Source organism: Carcharhinus amblyrhynchos, chromosome 6 (genome assembly GCF_965287045.1).
Source record: "Carcharhinus amblyrhynchos chromosome 6, sCarAmb.v2.hapA, whole genome shotgun sequence".
NCBI classification, from domain to species: domain Eukaryota; kingdom Metazoa; phylum Chordata; class Chondrichthyes; order Carcharhiniformes; family Carcharhinidae; genus Carcharhinus; species Carcharhinus amblyrhynchos.
The window spans coordinates 25,514,007-25,539,006 of record NC_137329.1 but is presented as its reverse complement, the minus strand read 5'-3'; the positions used below and the strand labels follow the sequence as shown (position 1 = coordinate 25,539,006).

The following is a 25,000-nucleotide window of genomic DNA, read 5'->3' as shown; positions in this document are numbered from 1 at the left end:
GCGGAGGGCATTAAATTCAGCCCTGTGTGAGTATGTGTTTGTGACCGTACTCTTAATGCTTGCTGGAAAATCCAGCACTTTACTAAAAAGCAGGACAAATTAATGTTGTGAATATGATGGCTGGTAGTTGCCTGTCTGTGTTCGGGAACCAGCTGTATGATATAATTGATAATGATTGATGAACCGCAGAGGATTATTGACGATAACGTTCCTTCTCATTTCACCGGCAGTTTATCCACTTCAATCTGGATCAACTGGCAGTAAAAGAACGAAGTGTGCACCTGGAAAGTTGGACCTGACTGAGACACACTCCACCCTGGAGAGCCACTCACCTGAAAAATCTCCAGATAATCTCCTGGCGATCCGAGTCACAGTGATGAGTGATGGAAGCAGGTACTTTTGATGTTAACTTTGCGTTGTACTGAAGGTGACCTGCCGTATTTTGCCTCAAGACCTGCCCTGCCCTCAGATGCCAATTATCTTACATGTTTCACGTTGAAGTAAAGGACTTTTGGCTGCAACATCATTAACTCCTTGGCTCATAGCCCAGTGTTTAAAAATAAGTATTAATGGCCAGCTGCACAACTGAATTGTAGAACCATAGAATGATACAGCATGACAGAAGGCTTATGGCCCACCATTGCTATCCAATTACTCCCCCTACAATGCCTTTACCACGTAGTCCCACAATTGTGGGCTGCCTGCGATCCATTGCTCCTCAGTGTGGCGATGTCTGTGACCCCTTTAATTGGCTAAGATGAAGTGTTAGGTCAAGCCCAAGATGGGGTGCAATGCCTTATCATGTCAGCTTGGAACTTGTATGTCTCTCTCGAGGGGACCATGAACTCGATTCAGTTGTATTTGAATTTGGTTTTTGGAGAAAGCACAGAGTGGATTCAGGTTTGCCCGATCCACCCTGAGCATTGGCTTTAAAGGTGGAGTAAAATTTTCAAATTGAAAGAAGTGGGTGCAGGGAAGAGCTGGGGGTGTAAGTGCCCAAATGTGCGAAGGCAGCAGGATAAATTGAGAAGACTTTAAGTAACAAATGGGCTCCGTGGCTTTATTAACAAGATGTGGGAATGCCGGCATTGGACTGGCGTAAACACAGTAAAAAGTCTGACAACACCAGGTTTTAGTCCAACTGATTTATTTGATAATACTCACAAGCTTTCGCGGGGACTGCCTCTTCGTCAGGTGAATGGAGAGTTCTCCATTCACTCCATTCACTCTCCATTCACCTGACGAAGAGGCAGTCCCCTCGAAAGCTTGTGAGTATTATCAAATAAATCGGTTGGACTAAAACCTGGTGTTGTCAGACTTTTTACTTTATTAACAAGTACAGAGTGCAACAGTAAGGGAGCTATCAAAACTTAAAAAACTGGCTGGGCCCCAATTCTGAACACCACACTTTAGAAATAATGTCAAGGCCTTGGAAAGGGTGCAGGGAGATTTGCTAGGATGGTTCCAGGAGTAGAGAATACAAAAGCAGAGTTGTACTACTGAGGCTGCATAAGGCTCTGGTCAAACCACATCTGGAGTATCGTGAGCAATATTGGGCTCCATATCTAAGTAAGTATGTGCTGGTCCTGGAGAGGTTCACGAGAATGATCCCAGGAATGAAAGGCTTGACTTATGAGGAGAATCTGAGAACTCTGGGTCTGTACTTAATAGAGTTTAGAAGGAAGATGGGGAGATCTTATTGAAACTTACAGAATACTAAGAGGCCTGGGTAGACTGGATGTGGAGAAGATGTTTCCATTAGTAAGAGAGACTAGGATCCGAGGGCACAGTCTCAGAGTAAAGGGATGACCCTTTAGAATTGAAATGAGGAAGTATTTCTTCAACCAGAGGGTGGTGAATCTATGGAATTCATTAGCACAGAAGGATGTGGAGGCCAGGTCATTGAGTGTATTTAAGACAGAGATAGATAAGTTCTTGACTGGTAAAGGGATCAAAGATTACAGGGAAAAAGCGGGAAATGGGGTTGAGAACCTTATCAGCCTTGATTGAATGGTGAAGCAGACTCGATGGGCCATATGGCCTAATTCTGCTCCTATATCTTCTGTTCTTATGGCCTTATAGGAGTGACAGGCTTCAATTGTGAAGAGACTGGAGAAGCTGGGGTTGCCCTCTGTCAAGCAGAGACAGTCAAGGGGAGATTTCATAGAGGTGTGCAAAATTATGAAGGGTTTTGACAGCTTAAATAAAGCAGCAGGAGATTTGGGAATCAGAGGATTACAGTTTTAAAGTAATTTGTAAAAAGAATCAGAGGGAAAATGAGGACAATTTGGTGGTTTGGAATGCACCACTTGGATTGGGGGCTGGGGGAGAAGTGTTGCTGATGTAGTCATGTTCAGAATTGGAGAAATATTTGAATAGAAACATTGTCTACAGTGCCAGGGAGTCTGGTTCAATTCCTGGCTCGGCTCACTGACTGTGTGGAGTTTGCACATTCTCCTTGTGACTGCATGGGTTTTTCCTCCGGGTGCTCTGGTTTCCTCCCACAGTCCGAAAGACGTGCTGATTAGGTGAATTGGCCACGCTAAATTCTCCCTCAGCGTACCCGAACAGACACCGGAGAATGGTGACTAGGGGAATTTCACAGTAACTTCATTGCAGTGTGAATGTAAGGCTATTTGTGACACTAATAAATAAACTACACTTTACTTATGTAGGGCTATGAGGAAAGAGCAGGGACAATGTAATGAAAAGACTAGCAGCTGCATCATGGACTGAATGGCCTCATTCTGTGCTGTCTGATTTTGTGATTCTAGCTCCCCCCACCCCGCCTTATTGTTTGTTGTTTATTATCAATGACATCCTGATGGCAAAGCACTTTCACACCAAACCCGACAGTTATATAAGTTTTAAATACACAACCTCCTAATGGATATGTCCACTGCTCAGGCAGCCACACTCTGAGCTAGAATGCTCCAGATTCAAGTCTAGCTCCAGAATTTATTGTCTACAGGAATGCCCAGCCTTGCGTGCAGGCGAGCCCAGCGTGTGCTGGTGCCCAGCCTAGAGGAAGGGTAGGGATTGCAGGAGGGCGGGTGGTGAGGAGCAGGAGGGACATTCCACCGTAGCAGGTTGGATCTCGAATAATGAAGAGACAGAGTTCAAAAAAGGGAAAGAGAATCTGGTGAATTGGTGCAATAACAATAATCTCTCCCTCAATGTCAGTAAAACGAAGGAGATAGTCATCGACGCCAGGAAGTGTAGTGGAGAACATGCCCCTGTCATCATCAACAGGGATCAAATGGAAATGGTCGCTCATGAAAGCTCACCAATGCCTCTACTTTCTCACAAGACTCAGGAAATTTGACATCTCAGCTACGACTCTCATCAACTTTTACAGATGCACCATAGAAAGCATTCTTTCTGGTTGTATCACACTTCCTGCTCTGTCCAAGACCGCAAGAAAGTGTCATGAACAAAGCCCAGTCCATCACGCAAACCAACTTCCCATCCATTAACTGTCTACACTTCCTGCTGCCTTGGAAAAGCAGCCAGCATCATCAAGGACCCCACACAAATCATAAATCGGGCTTTAAAGCCACGCGCCAAATCCCAAATGTTGGTTAATATGGGGAGGGGTGACAGTCAGCATTGCAGCAAGCCCGTGTAACATGGGGAGAAAGTTGGAAGGGAGTAATCAGCCGCGCGATCTTGTGAAACCAGCTCTGAGACTGTGGTAACTGAGCGAGGAATTGCTTTACTTCAATGTTACAGAGCTCTGGCTGCAATAATCTGCAGCTTCATTTGACATCTGATTATTTAACACAGGCACTGACCTCACTCCTAATTAAATTGAAGTTCGAAATGAGTCATAAAGTCTGCGTCTGTATTCCTTAGAAATCTATCTCCCAAATTCTCTATGCCTGTACAGACCTTGGGTTGAATTTACTTTTGTGACTGGACTCCAATAAAAGATCAAAATGCAACTCTGGACACCAGATATAAAATACCTTCAGTGCTTAGTAAGCTGGTGTTGAACTGAAGGTTTCTCTCAAATATTTTGTTCTCATTGACTGTCAGAGAACAAAGAAAATAAAGAACAAAGAAAAGTACAGGAACAGGTCCTTCGGCCCTCCAAGCCTGTGCCGATCATGATACCCTAACTACACTAAAAAAAGCCTTCTGCCCTTACACGGTCCGTATCCCTCTATTTCCTCCCTATTTATGTACCCATCCAGATGCCTCCTCAATGTTGCGACTGTGCCTGCTGCCACCAGCTCCCCTGGCTGCGTGTCCCGGGCACCCAACCACTCTGAAAAACTTCCCCCGCACATCTCCCTTAAACTTTCCCCCTCTCACCTTGAACCTGTGTCCCCTTGTAATTGACACTTCCACCCTGGGAAAAAGCCTCTGACTATCCACCTTGTCTATGCCTCTCATAATTTTGCCGACCTCTATCAGGTCTCCCCTCAGTCTTTGCTTTTCCAGTGAAAACGATCCTAGTTTATTCAATCTCTCCTCATAGTCAATGCCCTTGAGACCAGGCAACATCCTGGTGAACCTTCTTTACACTCTCTCCAAAGCTTCCACATTCTTCTGGTAGCGTGGTGACTAGAACTGCACACAATACTCCAAATGCAGACTAATCATGGCTTTCTTTAGCTGCAATATAGCTATATTAAAGCTATATTTGCCAGCTCTTGTACTAAATGCCCCAGCTGATGAGGGCAAGCATGCCATATGCCTTCTTAACCACCTTGGCCACCTGTGTTGCCACAGGCACGGGAGGTATTTTATTGACTTCAGTTTAATACAAAGGAACTATACTTTCTATCAGATCTGACAGCATCTGTAGGGAGAGAATAGAACCAATGTTTCAAGGCTAGATGACCCCTTGTCAGAACTGGGTCATCTGCAGATTCCAGCATCTGCAGTAGTTTTGCTTTTATTTTACTCTCTATATCTGTACGTTCCTGTATTGGCCAAACCAAAGCCTGCATCTTAATTAATTTGTGTGTTCCTCTCCCCACCCCCCACTCCCCTTTCTTTGTTTTTCCCTGAACAGTTCTGAAGCTGAGACAGAGACTCACACTGAGCCCTCTCGGCAAGTGATCTCCCCCAGCCCGGGGACCCCCTCATCCAGGCCTGTGAGCAAGGGGCAGAGCCCGGAGGATGGTGAGACACTGGGCAAAGAAGAACCAAAGATCGGTCCACTCAACTCCACTTCCAAAGCTCAGGAAGGTAACGTTCTGGTCTGCTTCAACATCTGACACCTTACTCTGCACTCACCCCCATCGCACTCCCAAAACCCTGTGATGTTGGCTAGAATGTGTGAGGTGGGCCTTTGAATGTGGACTTTATCTCAATCAGTCGCTTGTCTCGTTTCAACGGGGTGAAGCAAGGTTGACAGCTTGACTTTCTGTGAGCTCTACAATCAGTGTTTGACTTCACATCCGCGATCCTGTGACCCTCAATGATATTCCAGCAAAATTCTTTCCAACTCCCCACTCTCCCCACCCACCACCTTCATCCTTGTGTACCCAATAACCCTGTAGCAACAGTTAAATATCCATGTTACGATTCTTCGTAAATCCCAATGGGGGGGTATTCCACCAGGAACGTCATCCCCGCCAGCCCACACCAACTCCACCCTCCCGAAGAGGGTTTATCACACAAGAGCACATGGAAGTAGAAATAGGCCACCAGGCCCTTCAAGCCTGCCCCACCACTCAGTACAATCATAGATCATAGAATAGAATCCCTACAGTACAGAAGGAGGCCATTCAGCCCACTGAGTCTGTACTGACCACAATCCCACCCAGGCCCTATTCCTTCAACCCCACGCATTTACCCTGCTAATCCCCCTAACACTTGGGTCAATTTAGCATGGCCAGTCAATTTAACCCGCATGTCTTTGGGAGGAAACCCAAAGTGGGAGAGCACCTGGAGGGGACCCATGCAGACATGGGGAGAATGTGCAAACCCCACACAGACAAGCAACCCAAGGCCAGAATTGAACGTGGGACCCCGGCGTTGTGAGGCAACAGTGCTAACCACTGTGCATCATGGCCGATCTATGTCAGCCTCAACTCCTTTTCTGTGCCGTTTCCCCATTGGCTTCTCTCTCTTGGTTGAGGGAGCTAGGCCTCTTCTCCCTGGAGAGACAAAGGTTGAGAGGTGACCTGATAGAGGTTTATAAGGTGTTGAGAGGTATAGATAGGGTGGATTCTCGGATGCTATTTCCCAGGGCTGAAATGGTTGCTACGAGAGGACACAGGTTTAATGCGCTGGGGAGTAGGTACAGAGGAGATGTCAGGGGTAAGTTTTTCACTCAGAGGATGGTGAGTGAATGGAATCGGCTGCCGTCGGTGGTGGTGGAGGCGAACTCACTGGGGTCTTTTAAGAGACTTCTGGATGAGTACATGGGATTTAATGGGATTGGGAGTTACAGATAGGCCTGGTAGGTAGGGATATGATCGGCGCAACTTGTGGGCCGAAGGGCCTGTTTGTGCTGTAGTCTTCTATGTTCTATGTATATGTTCTATTCCTCAATCTATTATCCATCTCCACTTTAAATATTTCCAATGATGCAGCCTCCACCATCCTTTGGGGCAGAGAATTCCAGAGATTCACCACCATCTGTGAGAAGAAATTTCCAATCACCTCAGTATTAAATGACCAGCCCTTTATCTTGTAGCTTTGTTCCCTTGTTAGAGACTCTCCCACTAGTGAGAACATCTCACCATCTACTCTGTCAAGCCCCCTCAGGATCTAATATGTTTAAATAAGGTCACCCTTCAGTCTTTTAAATTCTAAGGAATACAGACCCAGACTATTTAGTCTCTCTTGATAGGACAACTCCATCATCCCAGGAATTAACCTGGTGAATCTCCTTTGGACTGCCTCCAGTGTTACTATATCCTTTTCTTAAGTAAGGGGACAGAAATTGTACACAGACCTCACCAAGATCCTGTATAATTGCAACAAAACTTACCTATTTTTAACCTCCAAATCCTTTGCAATAAAGGCATAAAGCCAATTGCCTTTTTAACTACTCGCTGGATCAGCTTGCTAGCTTTTTGTGGTTCACACACCACAACACCGAGGTCTCTCTGTACTTCATTCACCTGCAGTCTCGCTCTCCATCTAGATAATAATCTACCTTTCGATTCCTCCTACCAGAGAGCATGATCTCACACTTCCCCACAGGTTTTCACCCACTCACCCATTCTATTTATATCCCAGAATTACAATATCCTCATCACAACATGCTCTATCTTTGAGATCAGGATCAGGAAAGTGAGATAACCCCCACAAGGTATCAATGACAAAATAACCAGAGAGGGCAATGGGGAGAATTATTTTTCCAAAGCAAATTGATTAGTTCAGGCTGGAATACCTGAAAGGGTCGCAACTGGAGGAAGGGAAATTGGATAAATACTTGCGGAGGGAAAAATGCAGGGTTGGGGGGAAGAGCAGAAAGAATGGCACCAATTGAATAGCTCTTTCTAAGAGGTGTGATGGGCCAAGCCTGCACCAACAACAATCCCACCCAACCCCATCCCTGTAACCCCAGATATTTACTGGGCTAATTCCCCTGACACTAAGTGGCAATTGAGCTTGGTCAATCCACCCAACCTGCACAACTTTGGAAGGAAACTCCACACAGAGAATGTGCAAACTCCACACAGTCACCCAGAATTGAACCTGGATCCCTGGCACTGTGTGCTAACCACTGTGCCATAGTGCATCTTTCTTTTCTGTAAGGGTCACTTGTTCCTCTTCTTATGCTTTGTCCACTGTCAATGAATTGGTAGAGATCAGATAAATAGTTTGCGAATTAAGTGATAGATATTTGAAGGAATGATTCCTTCTCTCCTGTCACACAAGTTGATTTCTTATGTAAACATTTTGCAGCAGGATATAATCTGCATTTCCACTCAAACTCTCAGTGTCAGTGCAGAATGATTACCACTTCACAGTGCAGGGGGTGGGAGCTTTAATCTAAGTTTGAAACTCTGAGTGAATCTCCCAGGAGGACACAATCTCTCATCGCTAAGGTTCCATTGGCAATGTGACAGTTGTATCTCAGTGGTTAACACTCTCCTCCACTACCAATCTAAGGCTTCAAATTCTAGTTCTGAGACCTGAGCAGGTAACCCAGGCTGACACTCCAGGGTCAGTACTGAGGGAGTGCTGCACTGTCAGAGGGTCAGTACTGAGGGAGTGCTGCACTGTCAGAGGGTCAGTACTGAGGGAGTGCTGCACTGTCAGAGGGTCAGTACTGAGGGAGTGCTGCACTGTCGGAGGGGCAGTACTGAGGGAGTGCTGCACTGTCAGAGGGTCAGTACTGAGGGAGAGCTGCACTGTCAGAGGGTCAGGGCTGAGGGAGTGCTGCACTGTCAGAGGGTCAGTGCCGAGGGAGTGCTGCACTGTCAGAGGGTCAGTACAGAGGGAGCGCTGCACTGTCAGAGGGTCAGTACAGAGGGAGTGCTGCACTGTCGGAGGGTCAGTACTGAGGGAGCGCTGCACTGTCAGAGGGTCAGTACAGAGGGAGTGCTGCACTGTCAGAGGGTCAGTGCTGAGGGAGCACTGCACTGTCAGAGGGTCAGTACAGAGGGAGTGCTGCACTGTCAGAGGGTCAGTACTGAGGGAGCGCTGCACTGTCAGAGGGTCAGTACTGAGGGAGTGCTGCACTGTCAGAGGGTCAGTACAGAGGGAGTGCTGCACTGTCAGAGGGTCAGTGCTGAGGGAGCACTGCACTGTCAGAGGGTCAGTACAGAGGGAGTGCTGCACTGTCGGAGGGGCAGTACTGAGGGAGCGCTGCACTGTCAGAGGGTCAGTACTGAGGGAGTGCTGCACTGACAGAGGGTCAGAGCTGAGGGAGTGCTGCACTGTCAGAGGTTTAGTGCTGAGGGAGCGCTGCACTATTGAAGGGCCAGTTCTGAGGGAGCACTGCACTGTTGGAGGTGCATCTTTCAAATAGACATTAAACTGAGGCCCCCTATGTGCTATCAGGTGGGGTAATAGTTCCAATGGCCATTACAGTGAGGAAGAGCACTGGAATTCTCTCTGGTGTCCTGAACTAACATTCATCCCTCAGTTAACATCATTGAAGCAAGTGATCTAGTTATTATCATGTTGCTGATTGCATGAGCTTGTGTGCACACATTGGGCCTGTGTTTCCTACACTACAGCAGTACCTCTTTTTCAAAGGTACTTAATTAGCTGTAAGATTCTTTGGGACGTCCTGAGGTTGTGAAAAGCTTCATAAAAAGTTAAATTTTTCTTCCATTTTCCACAAACTTTGGTAGTGAACATTTAGTGAACTACATCACCATCTAGTGGCAAATTCAAGGACTGCAATCCACTCACCCCACAGCAGATTTAAAGGGAGGGCAGCTCGCCTGCCCACTGCTTAGACATCCACACCCAAGGGTGGATTCAGGGGAGGTGCTGCCTGGGCCTACTGAGAGCTTTAAGTGACCAGATATGATATTCTATCAGTGTTGGTGAGAGGGTATTAGGAGGCCCATGCCATGTAGGAAGCCCAGTAACTTCAGCTGTTGGGCCAGAGTGTGGGGGATTCTTTGGGGGCTTCCTGGGCCTATTGGATTCATCCCCCCCCCACTTCACCCCCTTCAACAAATCAGGTCATCCCCTTCCCTTTAACCCTTCCCCCTCTGGAATTGACCATCCCCCAAACCCCAAACTCCTCACTCGCTGAGACCCCCAAGCACATGGGACCCTCAGCATGGTGGGACTGCCTGTAGTTCCACCAGTGGCCACTGCGCCCTCCTCGGCACTGCTGAGACCACAGAGTTGCTAGCCAATCGGATTGGTGGGTAGCTTGTCTCAGTTGGGACTTCATCCCAAGGTGGGTCCACTGATTCCGGGAATGGCGGGACTGATGTATGAGCAGAGATTGACTAGGTTAGGATTGTGTTCGCTGGCGTTCAGATGAATGAGGGGAGGATCTCATAGTGTCTTATGAAGTTCTAACAGGACCAGAGAAGGTTAATACAGGGGGGATATTCAGAGGGTGTCCAAAACCAGGGGTCACAGTCTGAGGATTCGGGGTAGACCATTTAGGATGGGGGTAAGGAGACATTTCTTCACCCAAATTGTTGTGAGCCTGTGGAATTCATTACCACAGGAAGTAGCTGATGCCAAAACATTGAATATATTCAAGAGGCAACTGAATAAAGCACTTGGGACAAATGAGATCAAAGACTATGGGGAGAAAGCAGGATTAGGCTACTGAGTTGAATGATCAGCCATGATTGTGATGAATGGCGGAGCAGGCTCGAAGGGCAGAATGGCCTTCTCCTGCTCCAATCTTCTAGGTTTCTCTGTCTGGGACGTAAATATCACCTAAGAACAAATTAATGCTGCTGCCAGCATAAAACTTCTGTGTGGGATTGTGGGTGAAATCTACCCTAACCTTTTAGCTGGGTTTAGATGATTATAAATTCAGATGGCTTCACCCGGTTCAGTTTTACCTCTGAGTCAGAGATTGTGGGCACGGTCTTATGACCTCATCCTGCCCACTCCTAGTCAGGCGAGGTGATAAGATTGGGCAGGAGGCAGGAAATTAGGTCTGCGCCCGGTTTCTCACCCCTCCCGATCATACCAGCACTGTTTTGCTGGCAAAATTGACTTTGCCTCTTTTCTGGGCACCAAGCCAATTTAAATATTAATGACATGTTTTGCATGTCATTAACCGAGTCCTGATCGCTATAGTGTGGGCTCACTTACCTTAACCACCTCACTGGCCCAGGTTCTCCCCAATGGGAATCACCTATGGTTCCCACCAACCAGGGTAAGATGTGATGGTTTCGCCAGCCCAGGACCGGAGGCCAGTGGAGCCCCCGGGTGGTCAGGGGCAGGGCCGGGCAGCGTCCGTGGAGCAGTGCCCGACCGCTCATCCTGACACTGCCCACCAGGTACCATAACTGTGCCAGGGGGGCAGTGCCAGAGCCAGAGTGCAGTGGAGCTATGATGGGGGAGACAAGGGGTGAGCACTGCAGAGTTTGGAGGGGGGGGGGGAACTCTTCTGGGGAAGCGATTGACGGTGGGGTGGGGGGGAGAGTGAACGGGGAAAGCTCTGCAGAAGGAGTGGCGACGGAGAAGGAAGGGGTGAACTTTGAAATTCTGCGGAGGGAGCGATTGGCAGAGAGAGGCAGGAAATCTCCCAGTACACCAGAAGTTTGCTTTCCCGGGGAAATCCAGCTCCATGCATCCCATTCCCACCCACCCCCAACAGTGGGCAAGAATCGCACCCTGACAGATATTTTGCACTGAGTGTCATAAGATTGCATGTTTAAATTCACTCACAAAACATGTCTGAAACTCTCCCATTTTCTTGCTCATTCGAATTCTTTTCATAAAATTCTGCCCTTTGAGCTCAAATTCCACTCCAACAACAACAGCTTTCATTTATATAGCCCCGCTAACCTCATAAAACACTGCAAATCACTTCACAAGTATGATTATCAAACAAGATTTTATTTTGAGAAAATATAAGCAATATTAGGGCATGTTGGCATAGTGGTTAGCACTGCTGCTTCACAGCTCCAGGGACCTGGGTTCGAATCCCGACTCGGGTCACCGTCTATGTGGAGTTTGCACACATTCTCCCTGTTTCTTGGTTAGTTTTCCTCAGGGTGCTCCGGTTCTCTCCTGTAGTCCAAAGATGTGCGGGCTAGGTTGATTGGCCATTCTAAATTGCCCCTTAGTGTCTGGGATTTCATGGGTTGGAGGGATTAGTGGGTGGATATGGGGACAGGCCTGGGTGCGATTGAGGTTGATGCAGACTTGATGGTGCTCCAGTTTCTTCGCTCACTCCAAAGATGTGCAGGTTAGTTGGATTGGCCATGCTGAATTGCCCCTTAGTGTCAGGAGGAATGGCAGGATTTGTGTGGGGGGATGAGCAGGATTTATGAGTTATAGGGCCTGGGTGGGATTGTTGTTGGCGTAGGCTCGATGGGCTGAATGTCCTCCTTCTGCACTACAGAGATTCTATGATTCTATGAAATATATGCCCCGAGCCTAATTACTCCTCCCCACCCCCACTCAGCCACTAAGCCCACACAACCAAAAGACTGGACTGGCTCCTGACTCTCCTTACATGTGACATTGTCCAGGAGTGGAGAAGGCAATAAATTCATTGACTTTCCTGCTTGGAAATTTTCCTTAATCCAATTACTTGTGCTTTCTGCTGTTTTTTTTGTCTCAGCTCTGAGACGAGCTCACAGCTTCAATGTTCCAGCAATCAGCAGGCAAGACACATGGAGGAAGAAAATCCAGATAAGTAAGGAAAGAAACCTTATTAAACTCCATCATTTTCATATTTTATGCTTGCTCTTGAAGATACAATATTGTAATCTCCTTAATTGACATCTGTGCGTTAAGGTGCCAGGGCCCTGTGATAATATTGTGCATTTAAGAAATGTATTTATATCATGTTTTTTGTGAAGGGTATATTTAGAAGTCAGCTGTGTTTATATGGTGCTGATCTGTCTGCATCAGACAGCCCATGTCCTGAGAATTCAGGAAGATAATTGCTTTGAGATAATGGGGTGTTTGTTTTAATCTGAGCTAATGGATTTTTTGTTTATTCAGGTTTTTCCCCTGGGGTTTCAGAAGAGAGTTTTATTAGACTGATTGACAAGAGACAGTGTAATGTTAATGGACAGAGCTCAGCTTACAGGAAGAAACAATTAGTTTTTGCGTGATGCTCAACAAAGCAAGAGGTGTTTTTCCCTCTCTCTCAGACTGCTGCTGTTAGAGTGTCAGAAGGCAGGTGTCTCTCTATCTCTAGGGGTTTTCAAAGCCTTGAGGAGTGGTAGCCCACATATCAGCACATAAATCTGCATTGTTTGCTGACTGATTTTTGAAGGGGACTTTTAAGTCTATGAGGAATATTGCTTAAATTGGAACTAATAGAGATAGGTTAGCAGTTAAGAATATCACCTTGTCATGTTTAAATATTTGAATTAGTAAAGTTAAGCTAATTTATTCATTATATTTAAACTGTATTGTTAAATAAAGTTTGTTTTGATAAAAGCTCCCTAGTGAGTCAATAGAATCACACCTGGTGTGAAATATCTTATCCTCACACTGATGCCAAAATAGAAATAACTGTTGGGAACTAATTTAACATCATAATACACTGCAGTTTCTGATCTGGTCTGACTGCCACCCATCCCTCCTCAACACTCCTAACTACTCCCCAAACCTGCACCTAACCTCACAACCTCCCAACTACCTCTATCCCTCACTAACCACACACCATCCCCTGACTACCTCTCACTTCTCCCAACCTCCTGACTATCCCAAATGCCTCTGACTCATCCCCTCCCTGACTAAACACCTGCCTCCCTAAATCCCAATACCCTAACTGCCACCCACACCTCCTCTGACTAAGACCCACTCTCTAACTATAACCCCCATAACCTCTCCATCTCTCTTGCCTCCGACTAACCTCACATTCCAACTACTCCTACCCCCTCACCCCTCTGCCTAGCCCCCAACAAATCAGCCTATCAGACCACTCCCCAACCATAACATCGCCCTTGATCCACCCTTCCAACAGCGCCTACCCCATCCCTCCAGCATCCTCTCAATCCACCCTACCCCCTCACCCACTTTACTTCTCTCCATTCTTGTTAAAATGACTTTTGGATATCTAAATTGACCAGAATACAGCAGCAAGAACTGGAAAAGGTGGGTATTGCTTGGTTTTCCTGACCAGCCCTACAAGAGAAGGACTCCAGGGGCATGTTCCATAAATAGTTGATGTTGCTTTAGTTCAATTGGTTGAATGGCTGATTAGTGAAGTAGAGCAATGCCAACAGCGTGGGTTCAATTCCTGTATCAGCTGAGGTTATTCATAAAGGCTCTGTCTTCTCAACTCTGCCCCCTCACCTGAGGTCTGGTGATCTTCAGGTTAAATCACCATCAGTAAGCTTCCCCCTCGAAGGGGAGAGCAGCCTATGATTTTATAGAATCATCAAGTCACAGAGGTTTACAGCATGGAAACAGGCCCTTCGGCCCAACTTGTCCATGCCACCCTTTTTTTAAAACCCCAAAGCTAGTACCAATTGCCCGCATTGGGCCCATATCCCTCTATACCCATCATACCCATGTAACTTTCTAAATGCTTTTTAAAAGACAAAATTGTACCTGCCTCTACTACTACATCTGGCAGCTTGTTCCAGACACTCTGTCTGTGATGAGTGTCTTCTGGGACTATGGCGACTTTATCCCGACTGCAGTAAAGAGATTTTGCAGCTGTAGGCCGGAATTTTACCATCCTGGCCATCATGGGAATCGGACTGGGTGAGAAGTGCACCGTGGGAAGGTCAGTTGATCTCGGGTGGGATTCTACAATTTTGGAACGAGACAGGTTGTAAAATTCCAATTTCCAATTTCCAATCTAATAGCACCTTCCAAACCCATGATCACTCTCATCTAGGAGGACAAGAGAAGCAGGCGCATGGGAGCCCCACCAACCAGAATTTCCCCCTCCAAGCCACTCACCATACGGACTTGGAACTATATCACCCTTTTTTTTCTTGGTTATTGAGTCAAAATCTGGGAACTCCCTCCCTAACAGTGGTGTGGGTGTACCTACACATGGACTGCAGTCGTTCAAGCTGGCAGTTCACCACCACTTTCTCGAGAGTATTTAGGGATGGGTAAATAAATGCTGGCCTAGCCACATCCCATGAACGAATAAAAAGAAAGATAAAAATGGAAAAAGTGTTGTCGTGTTCTTCACTGTTGTGCCTTTAGCTGCCTTGAGAGGGCAGTAGCACCTTGTGTTTTGCCACTGCAATAACCTCTCATTCTGCTGATTGCACGATTAGTGGACTATCATTCTCCGTCTATAAATGTATATAAACTATCATTTTTATCTGCTAATGTTGTAGTAAATAACTTATAAAATAGGAAGATTGGTTTGGTCTATATCAGTTAGTGAACCTTGAATTCATTGTCTCTATGTGAAAGGTTGCTGAGAGATATGGTGATGTTCAGAGTTGTCTTGGTGTCTCTGGGAACAGAAAATGAATCTCTCAGACAGGACAAATCTCTTGATAGGGGAGCAAAATCCTTTTTGTTTAAACATTCACATCTATCCTTTCTAATTAAACGTAAAATATTGCAGATGGGGAGAGATGTTTCGAGAATGAGTCCAGGATCAGCCAATCAAGAAGTTTTCTCACCTTCCGATTGGCTGGGAAGACAGGGCTCCACAGCAATTTGACTTGATTTGATTTATTAACATACAGTGAGAAGTATTGTTTCTTGCGCACAATACAGACAAAGCATACCGTTCATAGAGAAGGAAACGGGAGAGTGCAGAATGTAGTGTTACAGTCATACATAGGATGTAGAGAAAGATCAACTTAATGCGGGGTAGGTCCATTCAAATGTCTGTTGGCAGCGGGGAAGAAGCCGTTCTTTGGTACGTGACCTCAATCTTTTGTGTCTTTTTCCCAATGGAAGAAGGTGAAAGAGAGAAGGTCTGGGATCTGTGGGGTCCTTGATTATGCTGGCTGCTTTTCCAAGGCAGCGGGAAATGTAGACAGCGTTAATGGATGGGAGGCTAGTTTGAGTGATGGATTGGGATTCATTCACAACCCTTTGTAGTTTCTTGCGGTCTTGGGCAGAGCAGGAGCCATACCAAGCAGTGATACAACCAGAAAGAATGCTTTCTATGGTGCATCTATAAAAGCTGATGAAAGTCATAGCAGACATGCCAAATTTCCTTAGTCACCTCCAGGAATAGGCCTGACCAGAGTTGGCAACCTCTAGACAGGGTGTTTTATAAACTTCTAGTTCTTCAATTGCTTTCCAAACCTAAATTCTAATTTTGACATTTGATCATGGAGAGCCAAAATTTTGATCAATGTCCTTTCCATTAAAGAGCTGCCTCTGTTACTGAGGAAGAAGATGGAACCAGCAGCAAAAGAAACCGTCCCGAATCAAGTGAATTCCCCTGAGAACACAAGCCATGTGGTTCAGGTATGTACAGCCAGGTGTTATCTTCATACATTTGCTTTTTTCCATTTAGCTCACAGTATCTTGGCAACCCAGCTAAAAGAAAGAAAGAACTTGCATTGCCACTGTGCCTCACCTCTCTGAATGCTTCAAAGCCAGTGAAGTACTTTGGAAGCTAAACCCTCAGTTGTAATGTAGGAAATGCAGCAAACCAATGTGTGCACAGTAAACTCAAACAACAATGTGATGAATGACCAGATCGCCTGCTGGTTGAGGGATAAATATTAGTCAGGAGAAAGGAAGAACTTGCACTCTAATAATGTTCAGAGGATCCTTTGTGATCTTTTTATTAGGGGGGAAGCTATGGCATAGTGGTATTGATGCTGGACTAGTAATCTAGAGACCCGGAGTAATGATCTGGGGGCTTGGGTTCAAATCCCACCACAGCAGATAGTGAAATTTGAATTCAATCAAAATCTGGAATTAACAGCCATGACCATGAAACGATTATTGTAAAAACCCACCTGACTCGCTAATGTCCTTTAGGGAAGGAAATCAGCTCACCCTAGCCTGGTCTGGCCTACAAGTGACTCCAGTTTGCAATGACTTCAATCATTGAGGTTGGTCTATTGGAGTATGAACTCCCTGATTAAGGATCCAATTGATGGGCAAGTCAGGGAGTCTTTGCCTAGTACTTAACTCCTCTGACCCCCCTGCAGGTAGAACTACAAACCGCCAACACTCACTGTACTGCTGCTGGAGTTGTAAATAAGGGGAATTTTGGCAAAGGAACTTCTGCCTCCGCAGACTTATTACACAGACCCGCAGCAGTGCGGTTGATTCTCAAATGCCTACTTTAATCAAGGGCTGTTAGGGGTGGAAAATAAATGATGGCCCAGCCAGCGATGCCCACAACCACTAAAATTATCTTTTTTTAAATGGTGTGGGCAGATGGGACTTTGGTGTAAGGCCTCATCCAAAACACAGCACCCCTAACAGTTGTGCATGGGTGCGTCATCAGCCTGGATTTCATGCCTGTGTCTCAGGAGTGGAAGCTGAACCCACAATCTTCTGACTCCAAGCAAGAGAGCGCTGCCCAGTGAGCCACGGTTGACAGAGGACAGCCAGGCTGGTCCTGGAACCTGAAACAAAAGAGACACCAGTTCCCTCTAGTGTGAGTCAATGCATCCAGAAGAGAAAAGGGGGAGGAGATTGCGAAATAAAAAGAAAACATTATTGAAGGGCACGGAAATGTAAATATGTAATATTTACGATCACAATGACGTTCTGTCGATCTGCGAAGCCGAGATATCGGATACGGGGAGCTCTTATCAGTCTCTGCTCCTGGACATGAATGCAAACAGATTGAGGCATTGTTAACGGACAAAGCCAGCGTAATCTCTTAATTAGCACAGAATGTTCTTTTGTCTCCTGGTCCTTGGAAACGCGGCATAACCTGGCTCACTGTCTGCTGATTCTGGAGGATCAGCAGATTTATACCCTCACTGTTAAGCCACAGAATAGGAATTTCCGAAACAATTTGCTGGTACATTTCTCAATTGTCTGTGAAATGGACTAAAGGAATGACAGGCAAATTGGATATTGGGAGTTTTCTTCTTCCAGGAGCTCTTTCTCCTTTTATATTTGTTGATTTTTTTTTTGTTCAGTTGGCTGTGTGCTGGGTTCAGGAATCTGTCACCATTGAGTGGCTGGGTAGAGGGCGAGCGGAGAGGGAGGTGGCAGTGGGCAGGAACACACAGTCAGGCAGATTTACCTGTTTAGACCACTTGGCTACTAAAGTGACGGTCTTAAAGGGACAAGCCTGGGTAGCAAAGGCTGCAACCCAACCAGCGTGCAATGCCATAGGAGATCTGTTAGTTTTAATGGAAATTCCAGAGTCAGTTCAGCAAACTAGGTTCTACAGATGGTTCCTGGGAGGAAGTAGAAGTTAATTTGATCCCAATCGATCTGCTGGGGCTCCTGACATTTCAGATTCAAAGTTTATTTTACACCAACCTGATCTCACTCTGCATTAAAGTGTGTGTCGATGTGTGTGTATGTGTTAGTGTCTGTGTGAGTATATATGTGGGTGTGGTGAGGTTTGTATATGTATATGTGTGTGGGTGTGTGCATACGTGTGGCTGGATATGTGCGTGTGTGTGACTGGATGCATGAGTGTATATGTGGTTGGGTTGTGAGTGTATATGTGACTGGGTGTGTGGGTGTATATGTGACTGGGTGTGTGGGTGTATATGTGACTGGGTGTGTGAGTGTATATGTGACTGGGTGTGTGAGTGTATATGTGACTGGGTGTGTGAGTGTATATGTGGCTGGGTGTGTGGGTGTATATGTGACTGGGTGTGTGGGTGTATATGTGACTGTGTGTGTGTGTGTGTGTGTGTGTGTGTGTGTGTGTGTATAAGTCGGTGGGTGGAATTTAATGATTTTCCCACGAGGTGTGCTTGGTCACTCCCCTGGTGGTGTTGCTGGCAATGGAGAACTGTCAGCCACTGGTTGGTTGGCAGTTCTCAGAGGGCTGGCTTCTTGATCCCGGTAAGGCCCATGACTGGATACTTAAAGATGTTTCATTCGATTGACCTTCCCCTTCACCTGAATTAAATACCACCACGTCTTTCTACTGGTGTGAGATTTTGTGTGGGTGTGCGAAGATGTTTATGATTGTGTGTGCCTGAGTATGCATGTGTGTGTGGCTGTGTCTATGTGTTTTGGTGGGTTTAGTGCGAGTGAGGATGAGAGTGTGTGCATGATGATGTGGTTATGCAGAAGTGCCATAATTCTACTGCCCTGTCCAACACAGAACTGGGCCAGGCGAGGCGCTGACAATGGAAATGTCTGCTTTCCTTGGACGAGATTTTCCGGTCTTGCTTGAGCGAGGCTGTAAAATCCTGTCCACTTGTATGCGAGTAAATGAGAGTAAGTTTGTTGGAGTCAATGAGAGTGAGTGTGAACCGATGGGTGTGGGTGTGATTGAGTGGGTGTGTGTGAGTGTGTGCATCTATGTATATGTGGTGTGCATCTACATATGTGTGTGTGTGTGTGTGTGTGTGTGTGTGTGTAAGCATGTGGGTGTGATGGGTGTAATCTGAGTATGTTTGAGTGCAAATCTGTAGGGTGGGTGATCTGTGAGTATGTGGGTACTGGTGTGAGTAAGAGTGAGCATATAGGTGTGAGTGGTGTGTGGATGTGATTGAGTATATGTGAGTGAATTTGAATGAGTGTTGGAATTGGTGTTAATGAGTGTGTGGGATGTGAGGGAGTGTGAATGTATAGATGCGTGAGTTAGAGAATGGGTGGGTGGGTGGGTATATCTGCAACTAACTAGGTAATATACATTGTCTAAGTAGTTTAGACAGTGAGTTCCAACAGGTTACATGACCACAGGGAGAGTGGGAGGCAAGATTACAGCTGAGTCCAGTACCATTCACACTGGATGACCACACACCTATATTTCAGCACTGGTCAATGGACAGCAATCAGGAGCAGGAGTCCTGGTCAAAGTCCTGGGGTCACTGCAAATTTATTATCATAATCCCAACCTGCTGAACACAGAATACAGATTCTAGTCAGGTATCACAATTTATCTGAAAGGGAGGTCAGCTCTAAAATATTCTTGTAGGGTTGTGGGGAAAGGAATTAATTAGAAAGTCCTTTCAAAGAACTGGCATGATGGGCTGAATGGCCTCCTTCTGTATTGTATGATTCACTGATTAGTTGAGCTTGTATGCAATTATATGCATTGGGATCAATTATAAAACGAGAGATTAAGTACTGCACCTAGGGAGAGGGTTGAGAAATGATATCATTGAGAGTGTTAGAATTATTCAGTATATCATTTCTGAATCTGCAAACATTCCAAATGCAAATCTGTTAATTATGTTAATGCTTTCTGGTAAGTTCCTCAATCCTCTAGTGGCAGGGCTCCAACAGTCAAATTCTCTCTGCCATGCTGCCTTTGAATATACTTGTGGGATGGATCACTGGATATTTATCCATCTCTCTTTATACTAATTCCACTCCACATTATAAATGTGTCTGTGTCAGTATGAATGGCCTCGTTTCCACAATGATTGATATAACAGAGTCCAACTATCTCCCCAAACAATGCAGGAATGCACCTTTGGTGTTATTCTAATCTGACCTCCAGCTTTATTTGAACTGCACCTTCTTAAGGGCAATTAGGGATGGGTAATAAATACTGGTCTTGCCAGCAATATCCACATCCCAAGAATGAAGAATGAAAAAATGTCAGTTTGTAAACGCCACTTAGGGTGCGATTCACAGGATATAAGTAAATAGAAACTAATTAAACCAGAGGAGGAAACCAGAGCATCTGGAGGAAACCCACGCAGACACAGGGAGAACATGCAGGCCCCGCACAGTCAGTGACCTAAGCTGGGAATCGAACCCAGGTCCCTGGCGCTGTGAGATAGCAGCATTGTGAGGCAGCTGTGCTAACCACTGTGCCACTCATTGCCAGCTGGTTAGTGCTTTGGCTGTGCCAAGTTCTCCCTCAGTGTACTCAAACAGGTGCCAGAATGTGGCAACTAAGGGATTTTCACAGTAACTTCATTGCAGTGTTAGTGTAAGCCTACTTGGGACACTAATAAATAAAATACTAAAATTGAACGGCAAATTGTGATTTACTCATCTTTCTTGAATTCAGTGCACCTTAACAAGTTTTCAACTGATGTAAACACGGCCTGAAATATACATGGTGTATGGTGCTGTAACCAGCAATTTCAAGTTGATATTCATGTAAATAGTTAATAGTTATCCTGTTTTTTCCAGTGGGGAGGGAGTGATTATATAAAGTTTTGTGCAAACCTGGCTCTTATCATGCTCCCAGTCTCACGCTTTATTACAGAGGCACAACAATCTGAAAAGAACAACAGTCATTTCATGCTGAGTCTATCTGTCCATCTGTGTGGAGTTTGCACATTCTCCTTGTGTCTGCGTGGGTTTCCTCCGGGTGTTCCAGTTTCCTCCCACAGTCCAAAGATGTGCAGGTTAGGTTGATTGGCCATGCTAAAATTGCCCCTTAGTGTCCTGGGTTAGAGGGATTAGCGGGTAAATATATAAGGATAAGGGACTAGGGCCTGGGTGGGATTGTGGTCGGTGCAGACACGATGGACCAAATGGCCTCTTTCTGCACTGTAGGGTTTCCATGATTCTATGATCTGACCTGGAGCTGGACATTTACAAGAAGCTGCAATTGCCCTTTGACTGACCCTGGGAGATCAGTTTATTTGAATTTGCCTATCTCAACCACTTCTCCACATCGAAATCTTGAGGCCAGGTAGATTAGCAGAAGCGATGGAATGGCAATATATCAGGATGGTGAGTGGCTTGGACAGGAACTCGTAGGCAGTGATGATCCCATGTATTTGCTGCCCTCGTCCTTCTGGTTGGCAGAGGCTACCAGTTTGGAAGGTGCTGTTGAAGGAAGTTTGATGAGTTGCTGCCGTGTATTTTGTTGATGCCTGTTGCACAGAGTGACGTGATTCAACTTCACATCTGTGAGTACTTTCCTGAGGGCCATGTGGACAGGCAAGGAAATGTCTGTGCATCACCTGGAAACTGAGAGATATTGGAAGGATCCTGGGAGGAAGTTTCCCTCCTGCTAGGAATCTGCAGAAGGTAGGGGAGAATAAAATTAACTACAGGAGAGAATAGGGTTAACTAGAGGTGAGAATAGGGTTAACTAGAGGAGGTAATAGAGTCAATCAGTGGAGGGAATAGGAATAGGTTTAACCAGAGGACAAAATAGAACTAACTGGAGGAGGAAATAGAGTTAACTAGAGGTGGGAATAGGGTTGACGAGAGACAAGAGTAGAAACATAGAAATTAGAAGCTGGAGTAGGCCATTGGAGTTGAGCCTGCTCTGCTATTCATAATGATCAGCCATGATCAATAGGGTTTGACCAAAGACGAGAGTAGGGTGGTTTAGAGGTGAGAGTAGGGTTGACTAGAGGCAAGAGTAGAGTTAACTAAAGGAGGAAGTTGAGTTACCCAGAGGCAAGAATAGGGTTAACTAGAGAAGAGGACTGAGATAACCAGAAGAGGCAAGAGTAGAGTTAACTAGAGGAGAATGGAATTAACTAGAAGACAATATAGTTAACTACAGGGGTAACAGAGTTAACAAGAAGGGAGGCATGGAATTAACTGTAAGAGGGGATGGAGTTAGCTAGAGCAGGCAAAGCTATTGACGTACTGATGAACTATCCTTCTCTCCTAGGCTCCCTCTATCCGCAGCCCGAGTCACCTGACAAGGGGGTATTCTCTACCGAACAGGTCAACATGGCAACACAAAGCTGTCAAGGTTTCCGAGCTCTCCGTTACAGTTTCTCAACCTCACTCAACCAGCAATGCAGAAGCCCCACTGGCAAACCGACAGCCCCATCAGCCTCAGACGTCTCGTTCAACCAGGGCAGCGCACAAATTGTCTATCTGGTGTAACAATGCCTCAGAGCAGGAGGGAGAACGTGTGGCTGGCTCACACTGTAGAACCAATCGGATTACAAAGGATGAGGACATACCAGTTCCAGAAACTTCCACCTCATCCGATCGAGGGACTGAACAGTCTTCTCATTCAAATCTTACTGTCACTGGTGCTGCTGGAATGGAAGATTCAACATCACAACAGCTACCGCTGATCAAAAGACAATCACATAGTTTGGCAAGGAGAATGATTCGCTCACCCACATGGCCATCACAGTCACCGGATTGGAACTCTTCAGTCACAAGTGAAGCAACCACCGAGGAGCTGCAGGAGACTAAGGAGGTCAAAGAAATTGAGGACACTGTGGACGGGGTCTATTTTCAAAAGTGTGACCCAAGGAAACCAAGTGAGACCAAGACTAGATCTTCGGTTTTAACTCTCCCACGGATTTCAACAAACTCAGAACTCCACGGTCCACTGGTGGTTCCCAGTGCAGAAGGCATCTCACCGGGTGGTAGTGTTTCAGGTAGTGACTCTCCCAAATCTCCTCTGAGCTACTTGGTCAATGCGTTTCGAAGGTCTTTCCCGGATAACAAAGCTTCAGTGCTACCGGACAATGTGGAACGGACACAGGAAAGGAAACCTAAGACGAGATGGGCCCGGCCTTTTTCAAATAATTCTTTCCACGGCCTGTCTCTCAGCGTGTTCCCCATTTTCACACAAGAAACATCTTTGCCCTCGCAGGACACCGAACAGCCGAGTTCGATTCCGCCACGCTCTCCTCTTCCAGATCAGCACAGGGTGACCCCTTCAGCACCTCCTGGCAGACCAGCCATCGGGGAATTACACAACACCACAAACAACGTCAACGAAGATTCCAACAGGATCACTGAGGGTGAAAACCAACACCATCACGCCATGGAGAAGGATCCAGGTTGGAGAGAGAACATTCCATTGAAGGGCAGCAATTCCGGTCGGGTAAAACCTGAGCTGAACTCCTACACCCAGGGGAATAATGCACAATTTTTTTCACTGAGACTGGGGAGCCCCAAAGCTGAACGTAATGAGAAGCCAATCTTAGTGACGGATGACGCCATGGCGACTAGATCAAAAAATGACATCTGGAGACTTTTAGCCAATTTCAAGAAGAGGAACATTAGGAACAAAGAGATGAGGGAGTCTCTGCCAAGTGCATTCACTTCCCCAGGTTCTTCCAAACTGCAGGATTCCAAGGAGTGCCCAGGTACCCTGCATTGCTTTCTCTTTTGTCAAATGAATAAATCTAGCATCTAAGAAGGATATATCAGAGTATTTTCCAAATAGAAAGAAGTTAGGAACTGTGGAGGAGTAAAGAGATTTAGCAGCTCTAGTGCAGAATTCATTAAAACTCAGTGGACAGATGTAAAAATAACTTTAAAATGCTAATGCAATGGAATATGAATAGAATTTATCGCAACAGGATTACAAAGAGATGGGAGTCATGGTGCAATAATGTAACATTGTACTCATAATGCATAATGTTTATATCATTAAAATTGTGGATACTGGAAATCTAGGAAACAGAAAATGCTGGAAAGAACATTTGGTTAAAATACATCTAAAATGTCATAAGTTCATAAGATATCGGAGCAGAATTAGGCTATTCGGCCCATCGAGTCTGCTCTGCCATTTGATCATGGCTAATATGCACCTCATCCCCATTTTCCTGCCTTCTCCCCATAACCCTTCAATCCATTACCACTTAAAAATCTGTCTAACTCCTCCTTAAATCTACTCACTGTCCCAGCACCCACCACACTTTGGGGTAGCGAAATCCACAGGTTCACAACCCTTTGGGAGAAGTGGTTTCTCCTTAACTATGTTTTAAATTTGCGACCCCTTATCCTGAGACAATGACTTCTCGTCCTAGAATGCCCCATAAGAGGAAGCATCCACTCCATGTATACAATATCCATACCTTTTATCGTCTTATATACCTCAATTTGACCTTCTTTGTATTCAGTACTTTATTAACTCTTTCTTGGGATGTGGACATCGCTGGCTGGGCCAGCATTTATTGCTCACCATGTCTGTGACAGCTTTTTGAAAGAGGTATCCAATTGGTCCCATTCCCCTGTCTTTCCCCATAGCCAGGGCAATTTTTCATTTTCAAATATTTACCCACTTTCCTTTTCTAAGTTGCTACTGAGCTTCCTTCCATCCCTTGGAGTTCATTCCTGGTCATTACAACTGACTGCTTAAAAAAAAAACCCTCCTCATCTCCTCGCTGCTTCTTTTGCTAATTACCTGCAGTCGGTGTCCCCTGGTTCTTGACCTGCCTGTCAATGGAAATCATTGCCTTGAGAGGAGCCAAAACCCAGAACCTTCTAACTTGGAGCTACGGTTCAATCCTGACTGAACATTAATTTTCTCTCATTTGTAACTGAGATTTCTTTCCAGTTAGTTTTCAGTCCAAAGGCGACTTGGTTTAGCTGTGTTGATGTCTAATGGAAATAAAATGAGGTAACTCTACTTTTCATTTGCTGCTGACACGATGAAAGGTTTATTTTTCTGAGCTGCACACAGAAAGATAAA

The 25,000-nt window shown here is 45.7% G+C and overlaps 1 protein-coding gene across 6 annotated transcripts in view; it reads left to right on the top strand.

Annotated features, from left to right (window-relative positions):
- LOC145343759 (F-actin-monooxygenase MICAL2-like) overlaps positions 1 to 25,000 on the top strand; it is a 255,306-nt gene that overhangs the window by 194,705 nt on the left and 35,601 nt on the right. For all 6 annotated transcript variants that reach the window (XM_080190063.1, XM_080190062.1, XM_080190065.1 and 3 more), the window contains 5 exons: positions 231 to 393; positions 5,024 to 5,199; positions 12,197 to 12,271; positions 15,893 to 15,990; positions 22,223 to 23,669. In XM_080190063.1, coding sequence (XP_080046189.1) covers positions 231 to 393; positions 5,024 to 5,199; positions 12,197 to 12,271; positions 15,893 to 15,990; positions 22,223 to 23,669 — 1,959 coding nt within the window. The remainder of the gene's footprint in view (positions 1 to 230; positions 394 to 5,023; positions 5,200 to 12,196; positions 12,272 to 15,892; positions 15,991 to 22,222; positions 23,670 to 25,000) is intronic.